Below are 17,101 nucleotides of genomic sequence, written 5' to 3'. Positions count from 1 at the left end.
GTTTTGCAGGTAAATTGTCTCATTCTTTGAAGTTCAGATTTAAAAAATGAGTTCTTAGTTGAAAAATCTGAATCACTTCAAGATGGTACCCTGGGTTAGGGTTATGCCTTTCCTGTTCCTCACCCTCCAACATAGTCCTGTTTCCTGTGCAGGTTCTGTTAGCAACGTTAATCTAAGCAGGAAGTGTGGGTGGCAAACCACCCTTACTGACAGAAAACAGCCCAGGCAGGGAACCAGAAATAGTACAGGGAAAGGTGGAGGTGGGACTCAGGTCAGCCTTACCAGCCTCGATCCAGAGGTTCTTTCATTTCTGGGCTGCTTTGTATCAGATTCCTCCGAGAGGTCAGGACAATCCCTTTTTTCTCCTCCTTGAAGTCACAGCTCTGTCAACGCCTAACAGCCCAGGTGTACATAAGTAAAAGCACCGTTACGGATGTTTGCATTTAATCTTTACACGTGAAGTAGAGACGACTACCCCCTGGGGTACCCCTCCCCCCCATTTGTTTGTTTGTCTGCTTTTTCAGATTAGAAAGCTGAGGCTCCAAGCAATTCAAATTATTCAAGGTACTCAAGGTATTATCATCTCTAGTGAGTTGGAAAGCTGGGACTCAACTTCAGGCATTCTGATCCCTCTGCTAGAGCTTTTGCCCTACACCTCAGAGATACCAGGGTACATTCTGGGACTGTGTTTTATTTATCTAGTTTTGTATCCCTGAGGCCTAGTACCATGCCTGGCATCTAGTGTGGATTCATTCAATGTCTGTTGAATGAAAAGATAGGATTTATTGTCTAAAACTACCACCTAAGAGGAGAAAGATATCTCTGGAAAGTTGTGAGGGAGCTTTGATGCCTCATGAAGTTCAGGGGAGCCGAGTACAAAGCATTGAGGGAGCGCTGTAGCAGCCTTTGGGAATGCCCTATTTTCTCTTCTAGGTAGAAGCAGGAGTGTGAGTAGATTGAAGGACGCTCCTCAGAGTCAAGAATTCGCTGAAAGAAGGCATTGTTTTCTCCTCTGTGGGTGTGCGCTGTTTGTTTCCTGCTCTGTGCCCACCTGTTTCCTAGTCTCAGATGTCACTGAGGACAACAGGGTCACTGTCAGGCCTTCACAGAGTTATTGGGGGCAGAGTATCACCCAATCCTGCTGCACCCCTATCACTGTGCTGCAGACCAAGTATCTTATAATGAAACTAGAGGCTCGGTGCACAAATTTGTGCACAAGTGAGGTCACTTGAGGTGGCCTGCGGGGATCAGGCCCCAGCTCACGCTCCCAGACTCACAGCCCCAGCTTGCACTCCCAACCTCGGAGTCCCACAGCCCCGCCTGGCACCCTGCCTTGGCCTGGCACTGCCCCCTCACCTGCTCCATCATCTTGTCTGCAGGGCAATTGATCAGGGCACCCCCCCTTCCCCCTGCCCAGTTCCCTCAGTGCCTAGGAGCCGGGTGGCGGTCCCGCCCCCCCGCCACCACTGCTGGTTGCTGTCTATGGGGTGAGTCTGTGAGGTGATGGGCGGGGGATTGGGCCCCCATTCGCACCCACCTTGACTTGGTACCACCCGCTCACCTGCTCCACCACCCCGCCATGGTCCCGCTCTTGTTGGGGCCAGCAGCACCTCCACTGCTGCCTACTGACAGTGCCTTGTCGCCGACACCTGCCATGTTTTGCTCAGTCCCCTGGTGGTCAGTGCACGTCATAGCGAGGGGTTGAACTCCTAGGGGAACTCCCGAGGGGACAATTTGCATATTAGGCTTTTATTATATAGGATAAATCCCCTCAAAGTCATTTCTGGGGACTGCCAAGTTTCTGATCCTCTATTTTGTAAGTGTGTATGTTGCAGGGAAATTGCCCTCAAGAAAACTTAGGGAAGACAGAAAGGTAGTTGACAGGTAAAGGCAGATTAGCCTAAGGGTAAATGCTTATTTAATAAATAACACCTAGAGCTGCAGCACAGTAAGCAAAAGTGATAAGGACAGACAATAGAGCCTGGAGAAAGACTGTCATTTAAAAAAATTAAAACATTTAAAAAATTAAAAATATATTAAAAATAAATAAAAGTCAACAGAGTAAAATGAGAAAACCGGCATCATTTACCACCCTAAAATATCATAATTGTTAAAAAGAACTGTTTGGGGAAAGAAATAAAAAGGATGATGTAACTACTGAACCAATATTTTTTCTTTTTACTTTTAAGACATTTATTTTTTTATGTTTTAATATATTTTTATTGATTTCAGAGAGGAAGAGAGAGGGAGGGAACAATAGAAACATTAATGATGAGAGAGAATCATTGATCGGCTGCCTCCTGCACAACCTACACTGGGAATCAAGCCCACAACCTGGGCATGTGCCCTGACCGGGAATCAAACCGTAATCTCCTGGTTCAGAGGTCGACACTCAATCACTGAGCCACACTGGCCGGGCTGGACCAATATTTTTTAATGATTGCTTTTCTTTACCTTAAAAAGATAAATGGACAAAAGTGGATAAAGGGCTCTCCATACTGGACAATTTAACCAGTCTTTTCTGTACTGAACAGGGCCTGCCAGGAGCAGGAAATTCAACACCATTTGCAAAACTTTCTTGTCTTACTCTTAAGAGAACTGCTCACCATGCCAGAGGCTGGCTGCCTGTGAAAGGATATATAAAATACTAGCTATGGAGAGAGACCAAGATGGCGGCGTAGGTAAACACCGGAGACCGCTGCCGCAAACAACCATTTCAAAAATACAACTAAAAGACTGAACGGACATCACCCAGAACCACAGGAAGGCTGGCTGAAGAGAGACTCTACAACTAGAAGGAAAGAGAACAGCAAATCGAGGCTCAGAGGCGGCGCAGTGTGGAAAATACAAAGGTACCGAGGTGCGCGCGCAAAGCGGGCTGGTGGCTGAGGGCGCGGTTGTCGTTTTCTGCCGGGAGTGAGTCTCAGACTCTGGGCTCCAGATCCGGGCGAGTCTCTAGGGACCCAGACTCAAACGGGAGAAGCGGGATTATCCGGCATCAGTTGGGACCTGAGGGCAGCTTTCTCTCCGAGGTTTGCAGCGGCTGCCGGGGTTCTGAGAAGCAGAGCCTCTGGGAACGGGACTGAGCGTGGCCATAACTGCTCCCTCTGCCCGCCCTGTTCATCCCGCCCCGCCCAAAACCTGCGCACAGCCATTTGCCGATTGCCTCAGGCAAAGGCTGGATTAGCACCTCCCCAGAAGGCAGACGTTTTCCACACAGCTGATTTCCACAGCCAGCCGGCCTGGTGGTCAAACCCCTCTAGTGTTAACTACAACAATTAAGGCTTGGCTAGAACAAGACTGCGCACAGAGACCACAAGGGGGTGCACCAAGAAAGCATAAAAGATGCGGAGACAAAAAAACATGACAGAAATGGAGGATATGGAGCTAAGAATCGCAATTTTGAGGGCTTGCCATAAATTTGTGCAGAGCCTCACGAAAACTAATGAGACCCTCGATGCTACGATAAAGAAATTAGAAAGTAAGCATACACGGACTGAAATAAAGAATATTATACCCAATAGCAGACCAGAGGAGTACAATAATCAAACCAAAGATTCGACAAAAAACATCCAATTGGAAAAGCAAAATGAAAAAAGAATCCGAAAGTGTGAAGATAGTGTAAGGAGCCTCTGGGACAGCTTTAAGCGGTCTAATATCAGAGTCATTGGAGTGCCAGAAGATGAGAGACAGCAAGATATTGAAAACCTATTTCAAGAAATAATGGCAGAAAACTTCCCCCACCTGGTGAAAGAAATGGACTTACAGGTCCAAGAAGCGCAGAGAACCCCAAACAAAAGGAATCCAAAGAGGACCACACCAAGACACATCATCATTAAAATGCCAAGAGCAAAAGACAAAGAGAAAATCTTAAAAGCAGCAAGAGAAAGAGGCTCAATTACCTACAAGGGAATACCCATACGACTGTCAGCTGATTTCTCAACAGAAACTTTGCAGGCCAGAAGGGAATGGCAAGAAATATTCAAAGTGCTGAATACCAAGAACCTACAACCAAGATTACTTTATCCAGCAAAGCTATCATTCAGAATTGAAGGTCAGATAAAGAGCTTCACAGATAAGGAAAAGCTAAAGGAGTTCACCACCGCCAAACCAGTATTATATGAAATGCTGAAAGGTATCCTTTAAGAAGAGGAAGAAGAAGAAAAAGGTAAAGATACAAATTATGAACAACAAACATGCATCTATCAACAAATGAATCTAAGAATCAAGTGAATAAATAACCTGATGTACAGAATGAACTGGTGATTATAATAGAATCAGGGACATAGAAAGGGAATAGACTGACTATTCTTGGGGGAAAAAGGGGTGTGGGAGATGCGGGAAGTGACTGGACAAAAATCATGCACCTATGGATGAACACAGTGGGTGGGGAGTGAGGGTGGAGGGTGGGGTGGGAGCTGGAAGGAGGGGAGTTATGGGGGGAAAAAAGAGGAACAAATGTAATAATCTGAACAATAAAGATTTAATTAAAAAAAAATATGAACAAATAAAAAAAAAAAAAAAAAAAAAATACTAGCTATGCAACACGCAGTATATATTTTGTATAACTTTGTAACATTTAGTGAACCAAACAAAGGACAACTTTTACATCATCTCTTCCTTTTTGTCTGATATGTTATTATTTTAAGACATCTTCTACCACGTAATTTTAATTTCTTCTTTCACATCACTTATTTCATACCTTATGCTCCTTTTCTATCTTTGCCCTCCTACTTGAAAAAAAGTCCCCATCTCCTTCCTTCATGTTTTGGTCACAAACTGTTTTCTCTCATGTTTTCCATCCAGCTGCTTTCTGTCTCTCTCTGGACTCTGTCCACTGAGCCTCTTCACACTGTACAAGGAGGCCTCGTCTATGTAATTCTAATCTTAGCTCTATTTTCCATCTTGGTTGCAGGCCCTCATGTATGTTTTTCAGCACAGATTTCCAGCAAGAGGTTTGTGTCAAATAAGAGTTTTAACAATGTTTAAAAGATCAAACGAGTATTGAACAAAATCACACAAGCTGTAAATCCCTTAAAAGCAGTCTTTTAATGTAATTTTATTTATTTCCCCCAACCCCGAACAAGGCCCCACGTCTCTGAAGTAAGAGGATTAGCTCTTGAGCTCCCTTCCCCCAGCTGCTCTGAGCTCCAGATGTCTGCGTCTAGTTCCAGCTCACAGGCAAAGGGATCTATTCCTAAAATTCCTTTGCCGCTGGCTCGGGAAAGAGGAGGAAGCTGCTGCTGTCTGATGTGACTTCTCCTATTTTACAAGTAATGAGACAATTCACAGAAAACACGCAGGAGAGCAGAAAAGAGGACTCTGTTCCTAGGGGCTTTCTGGTTATTTAGATTAGAACTCAGAACGGGCTATCTTCTGATTTGTGTTTGGCTGACGGCGGTGGAGAACGGAAGAGGGAGAAAAGAAAGAGAATTTACTATCGATGTTGAAGGACGTCTCTCACATCCCCCCAAGATATCCCGTGTGCAAATGTCTCCAGTCTCCTTGGCTTTGCTTTCTGCACCGCCTCAGGAGAGGACACGTGTCACCTTTTAATAACGCTACTCATAATGGACAATAAATGGTAATTTATGGGTTACCAAGAACCTCTCAGAGCCTTCATTAAAACAGCAGCGCAATTACCACCTCTGGGGGTACACTATTACAATGATGACGCGTTGATGTGCCCTTGTCAATGTGCACCGGTACATTTTTTTTTACGGACCCCTCACTGAACATGTGTTTTTTATTACGGAAAAATTTCAAAGGACACACGAGTAGAAACCCTCTTGCACCTATCTATCGCCCACCTTTAACAACTCTTAACTTTGTGCAATCTCGTTGCACCTCTCTTCTCTCCATTTTTTTTTTATCCCTCTTGGTCGGAGAAACTTTAAAGCAAATACCAAAGTGATTGCATGTTACTTGTCAATATTTCAATAAGCATCCTGAAAATTCTATACCAACTTGATTGGTTATCGCAAAATGGACCCTCACGACAAAATAAAGAAGAAACGTAGAGAACGCTCCCCTAGCTTCCTGCAGCTCCTGCCGCCGTCCAGGCTCAGAGCCGAGCGTGGCCCCCCCGCGGCGGGCGGAAGCGCGGACCCCAGGCACAGGCCCACGCATTCCTCCAGAGCCGGGGCCCCCCTCCGCCGGGCATGCGCATTCCAGACTCCAGCGTTGCTAAGGCCCCACGGAAGACTGAGGAGCAGAAGACGGCGAAAGCCAATCAGAGGCCTCCAAGACGAATCAGTCAGCCAATCTTGATTCGAGAGTGAAGCAGGTCCTTGGCATTCGGCCAGCATCCAATCAGAGAGCCGGCTACTTTGGGCGGATTTTTCAAAACAGAGGAAACAAAACAAATCGGGGACCTTTAAAAGGTGCAAAGCGGCCAGAAAGGATCTCCTTCCGCGCCTCAACCTTGTCTCTCCCTTTCTTCCCCGACCGGGTCTATCGCAGAATAAAGCCGACGCCCACATTCCACCCTCCGCCCAGGAACCGAGGGGGAGCAGTGGCTCGGGAAAGCAAAGGCGAGCCTCGGAGGCCCCCTAACCCGCTGGGGACCGCGGCTGAGAGGCGGGACTATTTTTCAAATCCTGTTGAGAAGCGCAGAATCCCTCCGCGGCGAGTCACGTGCCCCGCCCCTTGGGGGCCCGGAGAGCCCCAAACAAAAACAAGGGGTTTGGTTGGGCTTCGCGTCGGCCGTGGCGGCGGTGCCCGTGGAGGCTCAGGGCTGGCGGGGTGGGCGCTGCGCCCCTGGCGGGTGGGCGCGCTGGGAGCAGAATGAAGCCGGGGCTGTAGGGCGGCGGTGACGGGGGGAGGGGTCGGATGCGGGTCCCGGGCCTCCGCTGAGGCGGCGGGTCCGCGGAGACAGGTCCGGACGCCCCGCCGCACCCAGTCCCCGACGGACCGCGACGCCCGGCCGGGGCAGCGCGTCTCCGGCACGGTGAGTGCTCCTGCCCGGGTTTCTTTGTTCGCGGCCGGGACTCGGCGGGGGCGGGGTGCCCAGCCCTCAGCCCCGGGAGCGACTCCGGTCCTGCCCCCGCTCCAGCTTCGGGGCAGCGGGCGCCGGACTGGGGCAGATGCTGGTGGGATGCACGGAGAGTCCGGGAGGCTCCGGACAGTCCTTTGGTGCGCCTCCCCGCACCCCCCGTTTTGTCACCGGGGTTCGCTGGGGTGGTGCTTCTTGAATTGACAGCCCGGGGCCCCGCACAGTTGCGGAACCGGGGCATCCGTGGTCGGACCGCTGTTGCCGGGACGCGGGTGGGCTGGGCTTTTGTCTCCCGCTGGGTCTTGACCCCTCGGGTGCCACGGGCGCCGCCGTCGCGGACGGGGCAGGCTCGGGCTGGAGTCCAGCTCGAGGGGCTCCGCGGCCGGGCCCCCGGGAGGGAGGGCGGGGCGGGGCTCCGGAGTCTCCTCCCTCCGGTTCTTTGTTCAGTCGCGAGACTTGCTTTCCCTGCCCCCCTATTGTGCAAAGCTGTCACCCCGGGACCCGCGGCCGGAGCTGTGCCCGGGGCATCCCACCGGAGAGGGACCCCGCTCCCTCCCGGCTTCAGGTGGGGCGGGCCCTCGGGACACCGCCGCCCGGGGACATTTTCCTGGTAGCGAACCGGCCCGGGCCGGGCCGACCCAGACTGGCCGGCCGACGTCACCGCGCCCCGCCCCGTGCCACACCCCCGGTGGGGCGGTAGGTTCGCGCTGGGGACCGGACGGGCCCCTCCGCGGCTCGCTCTCCCCAGGTGTGTGCTCGCCCGGGCGCCTCTCGCTGGAGGTATTTCCTGCCCTTTCCCCCTGCCCCCCATCCCCGCCTCCCCAAGGGTACGCCGTAACCGTGTGCTGTCTTCGCTACAGATGAAGGATTTGGGGGCCGAGCACCTGGCAGGTCGGGAAGGGGTCCAGCTCTTCGGATTGTTGAACCTCTACTTGGAGCAGGAACAGCGGTTCCAACCGCGAGAGAAAGGGCTGAGCTTGATCGAGGCTACCTCGGAGGTAAGTCGCCCGGGGACTTGCTGCAGCTGCCGAGAGGATAACTTCTCTGTGGTTGTGGAGTGGAATCCAGGCTGAAGACGGGCAGGTTTCCTAAGACCAACGTTGGGCTTGCTGGAGGACGAAGATACATCTTACCCCGGGGCAAGCGTTTGTGTCTTAGCAAGAAGGAGGGTGATGCTGACTCCGGAGAAGTGTTTCTTCAGAGGTGGCGCTCAGCCTCCGCTTCGGGTGGGAGGCTCCCTGGGCATCCAGCAGTTCCCTTGTGGAAATGCCCTTTGCCTGTGAAACGCTTACTGCAGGTTCTCAAATAGCTAATAAACAGACAGACAAAAACCCCTATAGCAAGCAAGTAACCATCTGTGTCCATTGCAGGGAATTGAACTATGTTCGCTATGACCCTCTGGACGTGTGGCACCAGGTCATTTGGTGAACTGCCTAATTCTTTTGAGATGTACATTTTTAAAAAGCAATGACATTTACACTTTTTGTAGCGGAAGAAGTGTATTGCTTTAGTTACATATTACCCTTTCCCCCATATTCTCGAAGGTTATGGGAAAAAAATTACCTTATTTGAATTGAATCTGTGCGTATTATCCATTTAGTTCTAAGAAAATATTAAACTTGCGCTCTTGGTTTTCATTGCAGAATGATAACACTTTGTGTCCAAGATTGAGAAATGCCAAAGTAGAAGACTTAAGGAGTTTAACCAACTTTTTTGGATCTTGCACTGAAACTTTTGTCCTGGCTGTCAATATTTTGGACAGATTCTTGGCTCTTATGAAGGTATTTAATAATTTTTTATAAATCTTCATTTTTCTATACCCAGTGCCTACTACAATGGCCAGCATAGGAGGGTTCGATAAATATTTGGCAAATGAATGTACTTATGTCACCATACATAAACACTTTTAATAATTGGAACTATGATCTTTAGTGTCAGATTAAGAGACTACAAAATTAAGTGTATTGTATTTTAAGTTAGGTTTTGCTGTACGTCTTACATGCCTTCCCTTTGAAGATTTAACATAGTGAAGACTACTGTTTTTTAGGTAGTCTCTATATACCAGTATGTATACAGTCCTTACTGTAAGGTTTTCATCTCCCATCATGTTTTTGTTGGAGCCTAGATGTTTTTAATACTGAAACATAAGTGGAAGTATAACAGTCTATTGAAGGTGACCAACTGCCTCTCCTATAAGTCTGCTCGAAGCAGGGAGCCACAGTCTTACTAACAATTACCAGCAACTGTTAGAGAAATGTGGTGATTTTTCTGCCAATAGGATGCTGTCAGCTGCTGGGTCAGTTTTTAGGGCACTGAAAAGAAAAGGGCAGCCATCTGCCCATGGCAGCTTTTACATATGCTTCACTGCACAGCTGATGCAATATTTCTCTTGGGCAAAGTTGCATTGAAGTCTGGGATGATTTCTTAGAGATAAGTAGATAAGAAGATTAAAAGATAAGTGGATATGTTATTTTTATGTCCAAAGAAGTAGTTTATTTTCTAGGAGTTGAAAGCTTCATGATATTTTGGGAGAGAATGTACTTTTATGAATTTCATGAGTTTGAAAGACAAAGTATAGGCAGTGTTAGAAACTTGGCTTTTGAACTTGTATTTAATTATTTTTATCTGCATTTAAGTAATTTAAATGCCCAAAATGCCTTTTAGTTTAAAGGAACGATAAGACAGTTTAAATTGTGAAAATGACTAAATATAATTGTGGGTAAGGAAAAGTACAGGGATGCAGCTTGTTTGTGTTCTGTCTTAAAAATAGGGGCATTACTACAGTATTCTTAAGTGTCTGCTTTGCTAAATCAAGTAACAATTGTTAGAAGAAGACTTTTGTTTTTTTGTTTTTCAGGTGAAACCTAAACATTTGTCTTGCATTGGAGTCTGTTGTTTTTTGCTGGCTGCTAGAATAGTTGAAGAAGAATGCAATATTCCATCCACTCATGATGTAATCCGGATTAGTCAATGCAAATGTACTGCCTCTGACATAAAACGGATGGAAAAAATAATTTCAGAAAAATTGCACTATGAATTGGAAGCTACTACTGCCTTAAACTTTTTGCACTTATACCATACTATAGTATTTTGTCAGACTTCAGAAAGGTCAGTGGGATTAAAAATAAAAATTTTATACTTTAGATTGCTATAGCTAACAGTAAAGAAGTAGAATGCCAGTGAAGTTTATAGTTTTACTTCCTCCAAACTTTTTAATGGCAAGTCCTTAAAATTGTTTAAATCTTTGGAAGTTTAGTAAATAAATACATTGTTTTTTCTTTTCATTGTATAGGAAAGAAATACTGAATCTTGATAAACTAGAAGCTCAGCTGAAAGCTTGCAACTGCCGACTTACCTTTTCAAAAGCAAAAGTAAGTCAATTTCTTGCTTATATATGATTCACAGTTTCTGTTTTGAATTAAAAAATGTTTGTTTTACTTAAGACTTTTTTTTTCTTGTAGCCATCTGTATTAGCTTTGTGCCTTCTCAATTTGGAAGTAGAAACTTTGAAATCCATTGAATTATTGGAAATTCTTCTGCTTGTTAAAAAACATTCCAAGGTAAATATATTCAGTTCTTATTATTTAAAGCAAGTTTTCTTCCTAATATTTCACTTTGTTTTTTTTCCCTGTGGTGACTTAAACATTAAGTAATACTTTATGGGGCTCTTAACTTTTACATTCATTTTTAAAAATATCTCAAGTGTTGAAGTTCTCAAAATGCAGTTTTGACCCAGACAGTATTAAACTGGAAGGGAATCCTGTCCTTAGCCTAGCTTCTTTCTGCATTCAGATGTCCCTTCTGTAGTATTCTTGCAAATTGGTACAATGGTCTGTTCTAAAATACACACTAGGAAGTAGACTAACTAAATACACTGATGGCATCCCATTACATCTTTAGGCCTGATTCATCACACTAGTAGCATTTCCAAAATAACATCAGCTTCGTTTTTCTTTTTAAACTCCTTAGGCCAGCCCAATATGTTTTTGGCAGTCATAAAGAGGTGTAAAACAACTAAAGGCACAGTCCCTTTTCTTAGACTTACAGTCTAGTTGGAGATATATGGAACTTAACATGTAGTGGTGTGTTCTGTCATTTATTCTGTGTCAGTGCCAGATAATACTGAACGTAGGGCGTACTTTGGGTTTTGTTAGCAGAAGAGTAAGGTAAGACAGGAGAGGCACTATGACTGGGAAGGTGTGGACCAAAAGAATCTTAGCAGTGATAGTTCTAGGTGATAGTCACAAGAAGCTGTGAGAATAACTTGAATGGTTTTGGAAGTCAAGTATGGAATGAGGCAAGGAGCCACAAATGATCAATATTTGGAACAAATGATGGAGAGAATGTTGGTACCATTGGAGGAAATTTGAGAGAAGTTAACTTGTGATCAAAGAAGTATGATTTTTACCTTCCAGGTGGTAGATGTCTAGCAGGTATTTAGCAGTCTGGAATAAAAACTCAAGATAGCCCTGACCGGTTTGGCTCAGTGGATAGAGCATCAGCCTGCGGACTGAAAGGTCCCAGGTTCGATTCTGGTCAAGGGCATGTACGTTGGTTGTGGGCACATCCTCAGTAGGGGGGGTGTGCAGGAGGCAGCTGATCGATATTTGTCTCTCATTGATGTTTCCTCTCTATCCCTCTCCCTTCCTCTCTGTAAAAAATCAATAAAATATATTTAAAAAACACACAAAAACTCAAAATAAATCATAGTTGGAGATCAAGAGTTGAAATTTCTCATGAAATAATAAAGCCTTAAGAAACTTGGAGTCTTTTGCTTAGAGGTTGGTTGAAATTATGTTGGTTGGGCTTTCAGTGTTGGCAGTTTCACCATTAGGAGCCAAGTGAAGGAAGGTACACCTGACAGGTAAGAGCACTATCAGGTTGGGAAGAGGTTTTCAAGAAGAAGGTAGCCAAGAGTATTGAATTTTGATGAGAGGCCCATTATAATGGGAATTGAAGGAGGTCATTGGATACCTAGGAGTTGATGTTAGTAGAATGAGAAGGGAGTGGTAGAAGCCAGAATGCAGGGGGGTTAAGATGTAGCTGGAATGGTGGCCAAGATAATATAAAATTGTCTTCTGTTTGTGCTAAAAGTATTTGTGAAGTATTTTGTTTTTAACAGATAACTTCTAGCTTGTGTTTTAGTCAGGAATTTATTAGTTTTAATGTAAACCATTTATAATTTATCTGGAAATATCTTCAGTGAAAATTGATTCCTTGAAATAAACTGGGGCACTCCCTGGTTGTGGAGAAACTACGCCCTTTTGGGGAAATTCCTCTTCTGTCATACTGCTAACTTCTCCATTAGCATATATCTGGTATCTTAGTGTAAATGCATATTTTTAGCAATCAAAAATGCTTTGTTACAGAAACCTAAATTATTAATTTCCTTTGCATTGGGACTGTTAAAGAATATACTTAATAATTGATTTAGTAACAGACAAATGTTTTTAGGTCAGTTTATTTTCTTAATAGGCAAAACTTTCTATGTATTGAATCCTATGTAAATTATCTATACCTTTGGTGCTCATCTCCTAAACCAGTGATTACCCAATTGTGACTTCACACGAACCTTTTGAGCTCGGCGTGTCAGCATTTTGAAAAACCCTAACTTAACTCTGGTGCCGTGTCACATATAGAAATTTTTTGATATTTGCAACCATAGTAAAACAAAGACTTACATGTTTGATAGTTATTTTATATATTTAAATGCCATTTAACAAAGAAAAATCAACCAAAAAAATGAGTTCACGTGTCACCTCTGACACGCGTGTCATAGGTTCGCCATCACTGCACGAGTATCACCTGGAGAGCTTTAAAAAATTTTTTGATTCCCAGGTTATACCCTACATCGATAAATAAGAATATCTGGGGTGGGAGCCAGGCATCAGTATTCTTTTAAGGAGTGTAGGGTGATTCTAAGGTACAGCAAGGCTTGGGAACCACTATTTTAACCTCTTGATTAAAATATTTTTTTCAGGTTAATGACACTGAATTCATTTACTGGAGGGAGTTAGTTTCTAAATGCCTCGCTGAATATTCTTCTCCTGAATGTTGCAAACCAGATCTTAAGAAATTGGTTTGGATTGTTTCAAGGCGCACAGCCCAGAATCTCCACAACAGCTACTATAGTGTCCCTGAGCTGCCAACAATACCAGAGGGGGGTTGTTTTGATGAAAGTGAAAGGTAAGCAGATTCCTTAACTGATTAGACTTCCCAGACAAAATATACTCAAAATGGGACCCGGGAATATTATAAGGCATCAGAGAAAGTCCCTAGTCTAATAGCATCTTTTCTTCAGGTGAGAAAATTAGCCAGAAACAGTTAATTATTAAAATAGGCTAATAATTTAGAAGTGTGCTTCCCCTCCCTCCCTTTTTAATAGTTTATTTACTTTTAGAGAGAGGGGAAGAGAGAAGAGAGTGGAACATCGATGGGCTGCCTCCTGCACACCCCCTACTGGGAATTGAGCCCACATCCTGAGCATGTGCACTGACCCGTGATCGAACCAGCAACCTTTTGGTGCATGGGACAATGCCCAACCGAGCCACACCAGCCAGGGCCCCCATTTTTCTTATTAAAAACAAACAAAACACCATGCTGTACATTATATTCCCAAGATTTATAACTGGAAGTTTGTACCTTTTGACCATTTTACCCACCAAACCCCTCTTTTTGCCAACTACCAATCTGTTCTCTGTATTTGTGAATTTATGAGTTCTGTTTTTTTCATTTTTAGGTTCCATGTATTAGATTAAACAGTATGTTGTCTTTCCACTGACGTTTCGCTCCTCCCCTTTAGAAAACTGGTTGTTTCCCATCTCCTTTGCTCTTTGAAATATAGTTTAGTTTTTTTAAAAAGTGAAACAGCATTCTGGGCTTTTCAGTGTTAGTATGAATTCCTAATATGGTCTGTGGGAAGAGGCTGTGGTTAAAGTGCCTGGGGGGGGGAAAAGGAACCATCACCACAAAGGTAGCAGAATTCTGTAGATATTTTTACAGTTTTGTCAAATGCCATTGTCTTTTATTAAGTTAGATTGTTTTATATGGTAGGGATAAAGGACCAGAAGTTCCATTTCATAGCTTATTGGTTTTTTGGTTGGATATTGAAAGTATTAATGATGCAATTATTAATGCAAGAAAGATGGCGAAATCATGCCATAGGAGATATGTTGTCCTTAGCCTGCATTTATTGGATCTAACTTACTTAAAATTGTACAATTAATTGATGATAGAGTTATTGGTACAAGAATAATAGCTTGGCAAATAGTAATGTGTTGAAACCTGTTAAGAAAATCTGTATTTTCTAAGGAGATTATAATAGAATTCAGTTTAGGAAGTCCTTATAAGTTAAATTTTCTCACTGTAAAGCTTAAATTTTGAATATAAAAATTCTGAGACTATAGATACTTGTTTAGCAGTTTTATTTTATTTAAGTATATTTAAAATAATGGGCTTTGCTTTGTCTCTTCTTTTCTCTTTAGTGAGGACTCCTGTGAAGATATGAGTTGTGGAGAAGAGAGCCTCAGTAGCTCTCCTTCCAGTGATCAAGAGTGCACTTTCTTTTTCAACTTCAAAGTGGCACAGACACTGTGCTTTCCATCTTAGAAATCCTACTGTTCTGTGTCAGAATTTAAAGTGTGTGTACAGGTTTCCAAGCAATAAATGGGGGAGTAGGTAGTTCTCTGGTCCAACCCCCATCTAGGCAGGAACTGCATAGACTGGAATATACCTACTTTCTATTTATTATTCAGATCAGATCTGGCCTATTTTCATATTTAATCCTAAGCCATCAAATGGGTTAGTGCCTCTTGAACAAGTAACAATACTTTAGACATTGGCACTTTATTTTTCTCTTTGATCTTTAGCTACTTCGGGGAGGAGGGAAGGTATTGATACCTTCAATTTTATTACTTTTCAAGAATTTTTGAAGATGAATAGTATAGGTAATCTTAAACTTTTTATAAAGCCTTCAGGTGTCTTTATTTAAACAGATTGGGAGTGGGCCAGTACTTCCTTAGCAGGGAAAATGGATAAACCTTTAATGGTTTATCTTAAATCACTCCCCTACCCCCATTCTCAGAACAGAGAATACTAGTATACTCTTAAATGTCAAACACCTTCTTTGTTTCTTTTTTTAAAATAATCACTTAGCTGATGCAGACTCTATAAACTTGGGAATTACAATGTTGCCATATCTGTAAATTTTAGTATGTAATGTGTTAGTTGAGGTTTCTGCCAAAGCAGAAATAATCAACAGGCTATGGTTATTAGGTAATTGCATTCCTAATGCCTAAGTATTCTCAGACCGTAGTATTATTTTAATGTTACTAAAACAATCCATAATCTGATAGTTTTGCATGCACCTGTGGTAAAGCAGTGCAGAAGGTTGATCAGAACTAGGTAACTGTGGAGTTGGTAAATGTTGATCAAGTAGCACATTTTATCTCATTTTCATATATTAAAAAAAGTCTGCATGATTACATTTTACTTCCTTTGTAATTCACATTTCAAAAATAATGGTATTAGTGTATGGGTGCCAAGATTGAATATAAAGTAAAAAAAAAAAAAAAAAAACTTAAGTGTGTGTAGTGTTACAGTTTTGAGCATATCTGTGTGGTGGTACAGCCATAAGAATAGGGGACTTATAAACTCTGTACACATGAAATTCTGAACAGAGAATTTTTAAATTTTATAAATTGTATATGAAAATGTAAATCTTAAAAAAATGTACATAAAAATACTGTATTTTTTTACCTTGTGTGTGATAGTCTAGTAACTGCATGTAAATATAATTTATTGTGTATTCTGTATTATAAATCAAACATTGATGACTTACTTTTAATGTAAGTCAACATCCATTGGATGTTTTCTGAAGTGGATCTTTTTTGAAGTAATAATGGATTACAACTCAAAATAAAAATATTAATGAATTGTACTCCTTGTTTGCAATCATACCTTAATTTTTTGGTAAAAGAAAAAGTGCTTGCTTTATTTCAGTAGCAAGGCTTGAAGTGAGGCTGGAGTGCCTTCAGGATAAGCCCTCTCTCTATCTGGTAACCAGAAGTCCTCTCGGTAAGATTTCCTTATCACAATTTGGCCCATAGCCTTGGGAGATACTGAAAGTGAATCTGTCATTTGAGAATTGACCTCTCTCTCAGATGGACTCATATTAAACAAAATGCCTATTAATTTATAGTGAAAGGCAACAGGTATCAAGTAGACCAGAATACTTAGTTTGGCAGATTAGTACAATCTCTGAAGACAAACCAAATTCTAATCAGGTTTCTTGGTGAATCAGCATGTAGGGGTGGTGGTGGCTGTGACTGAACCCTGCCAGCCTCTGGCTCTGGACCTCTTTTTCTAAGCCTTTGGGCTTGGCTTGTGTTGCAAGTGGTGGTTTTGGTTTTTGTTTTGTTTTTGCATAGGTTTCTCATTGAGTTTGATTTTATAGACCTTTGTTTTCTCTAGTTGATTAGAGAATCATATTCAATGTAGTTTTCATGTGATACCTCTTTTCCTTTGGAGATATGGGCATGTTTTCCTACTCTGCTAGTGGAGAGTCCCTGCTTACATATTTTGGTAAATAGTAAACAATATATTCTGCTTTCAGGTGTTTTTAAAAAAAATTCTCACTCGGGGTTATTTTTCCATTGATTTTTAGAGAGAGGGAAAGACAGAAATATTGATGTGAGAGAAACACATTCATTGGTTGCCTCTAGCATGCACCCTGACCAGGGTTCAGGCAGGGGAGGAGCCTGCAACCAAGGTACATGCCCTTGACTGGAATCGAACCCGGGACCTTTGGTCTGCGGGCTGATGCTCTATCCATTGAGCCAAACCAGCTAGGGCTGCTTTCAGATTTTGGTTTGCTGAGATGTAAATGTTATTTGTGGCTTTCCAAATTTTGAAACCTTTAGTTCCTCCAGGGTTTTGTTACTTTTCGTACTAAATTCTCTTTCTGTGTGAATCTGTCCACACATAGCTTCATCTGTTCTCCTTTCTGGTTTTTAGTTCATGTTGTCTAGAGCTCTTTACTCTCAACCTGCTTAGTCACAACTGGCCATCCGACTTGGAGGTTCTGATTACTCCCAGACCTGCTCTTCC

The 17,101-nt window shown here is 43.2% G+C and overlaps 1 protein-coding gene across 2 annotated transcripts; it reads left to right on the top strand.

Moving 5' to 3' along the window:
* The first annotated feature begins 6,674 nt into the window (after nt 1-6,674).
* CCNG2 (cyclin G2) lies at nt 6,675-16,412 on the top strand. Of its 2 annotated transcripts, none has more exons than XM_070394370.1 (8): nt 6,675-6,949; nt 7,855-7,992; nt 8,638-8,775; nt 9,852-10,102; nt 10,287-10,365; nt 10,456-10,554; nt 12,975-13,180; nt 14,479-16,412. In XM_070394370.1, exons 2-8 carry the CDS (start codon nt 7,855-7,857, stop codon nt 14,600-14,602), a joined length of 1,035 nt encoding a protein of 344 aa, XP_070250471.1. In that variant the 5' UTR covers nt 6,675-6,949; the 3' UTR covers nt 14,603-16,412. The 2 variants fall into 2 exon arrangements, with proteins under 2 accessions (XP_070250471.1, XP_070250479.1); XM_070394378.1 differs by lacking the exon at nt 6,675-6,949 and adding an exon at nt 7,754-7,774.
* Nucleotides 16,413-17,101: the final 689 nt, after the last annotated feature.

Source organism: Myotis yumanensis, unplaced genomic scaffold (assembly GCF_028538775.1).
Source record: "Myotis yumanensis isolate MYYU_CA2020_CCGP unplaced genomic scaffold, mMyoYum1.0.hap1 SCAF_1, whole genome shotgun sequence".
NCBI classification, from domain to species: Eukaryota; Metazoa; Chordata; class Mammalia; order Chiroptera; family Vespertilionidae; genus Myotis; species Myotis yumanensis.
The sequence above is the reverse complement of the archived record's forward strand: the minus strand, read 5'-3'. Positions and strand labels throughout refer to the sequence as shown.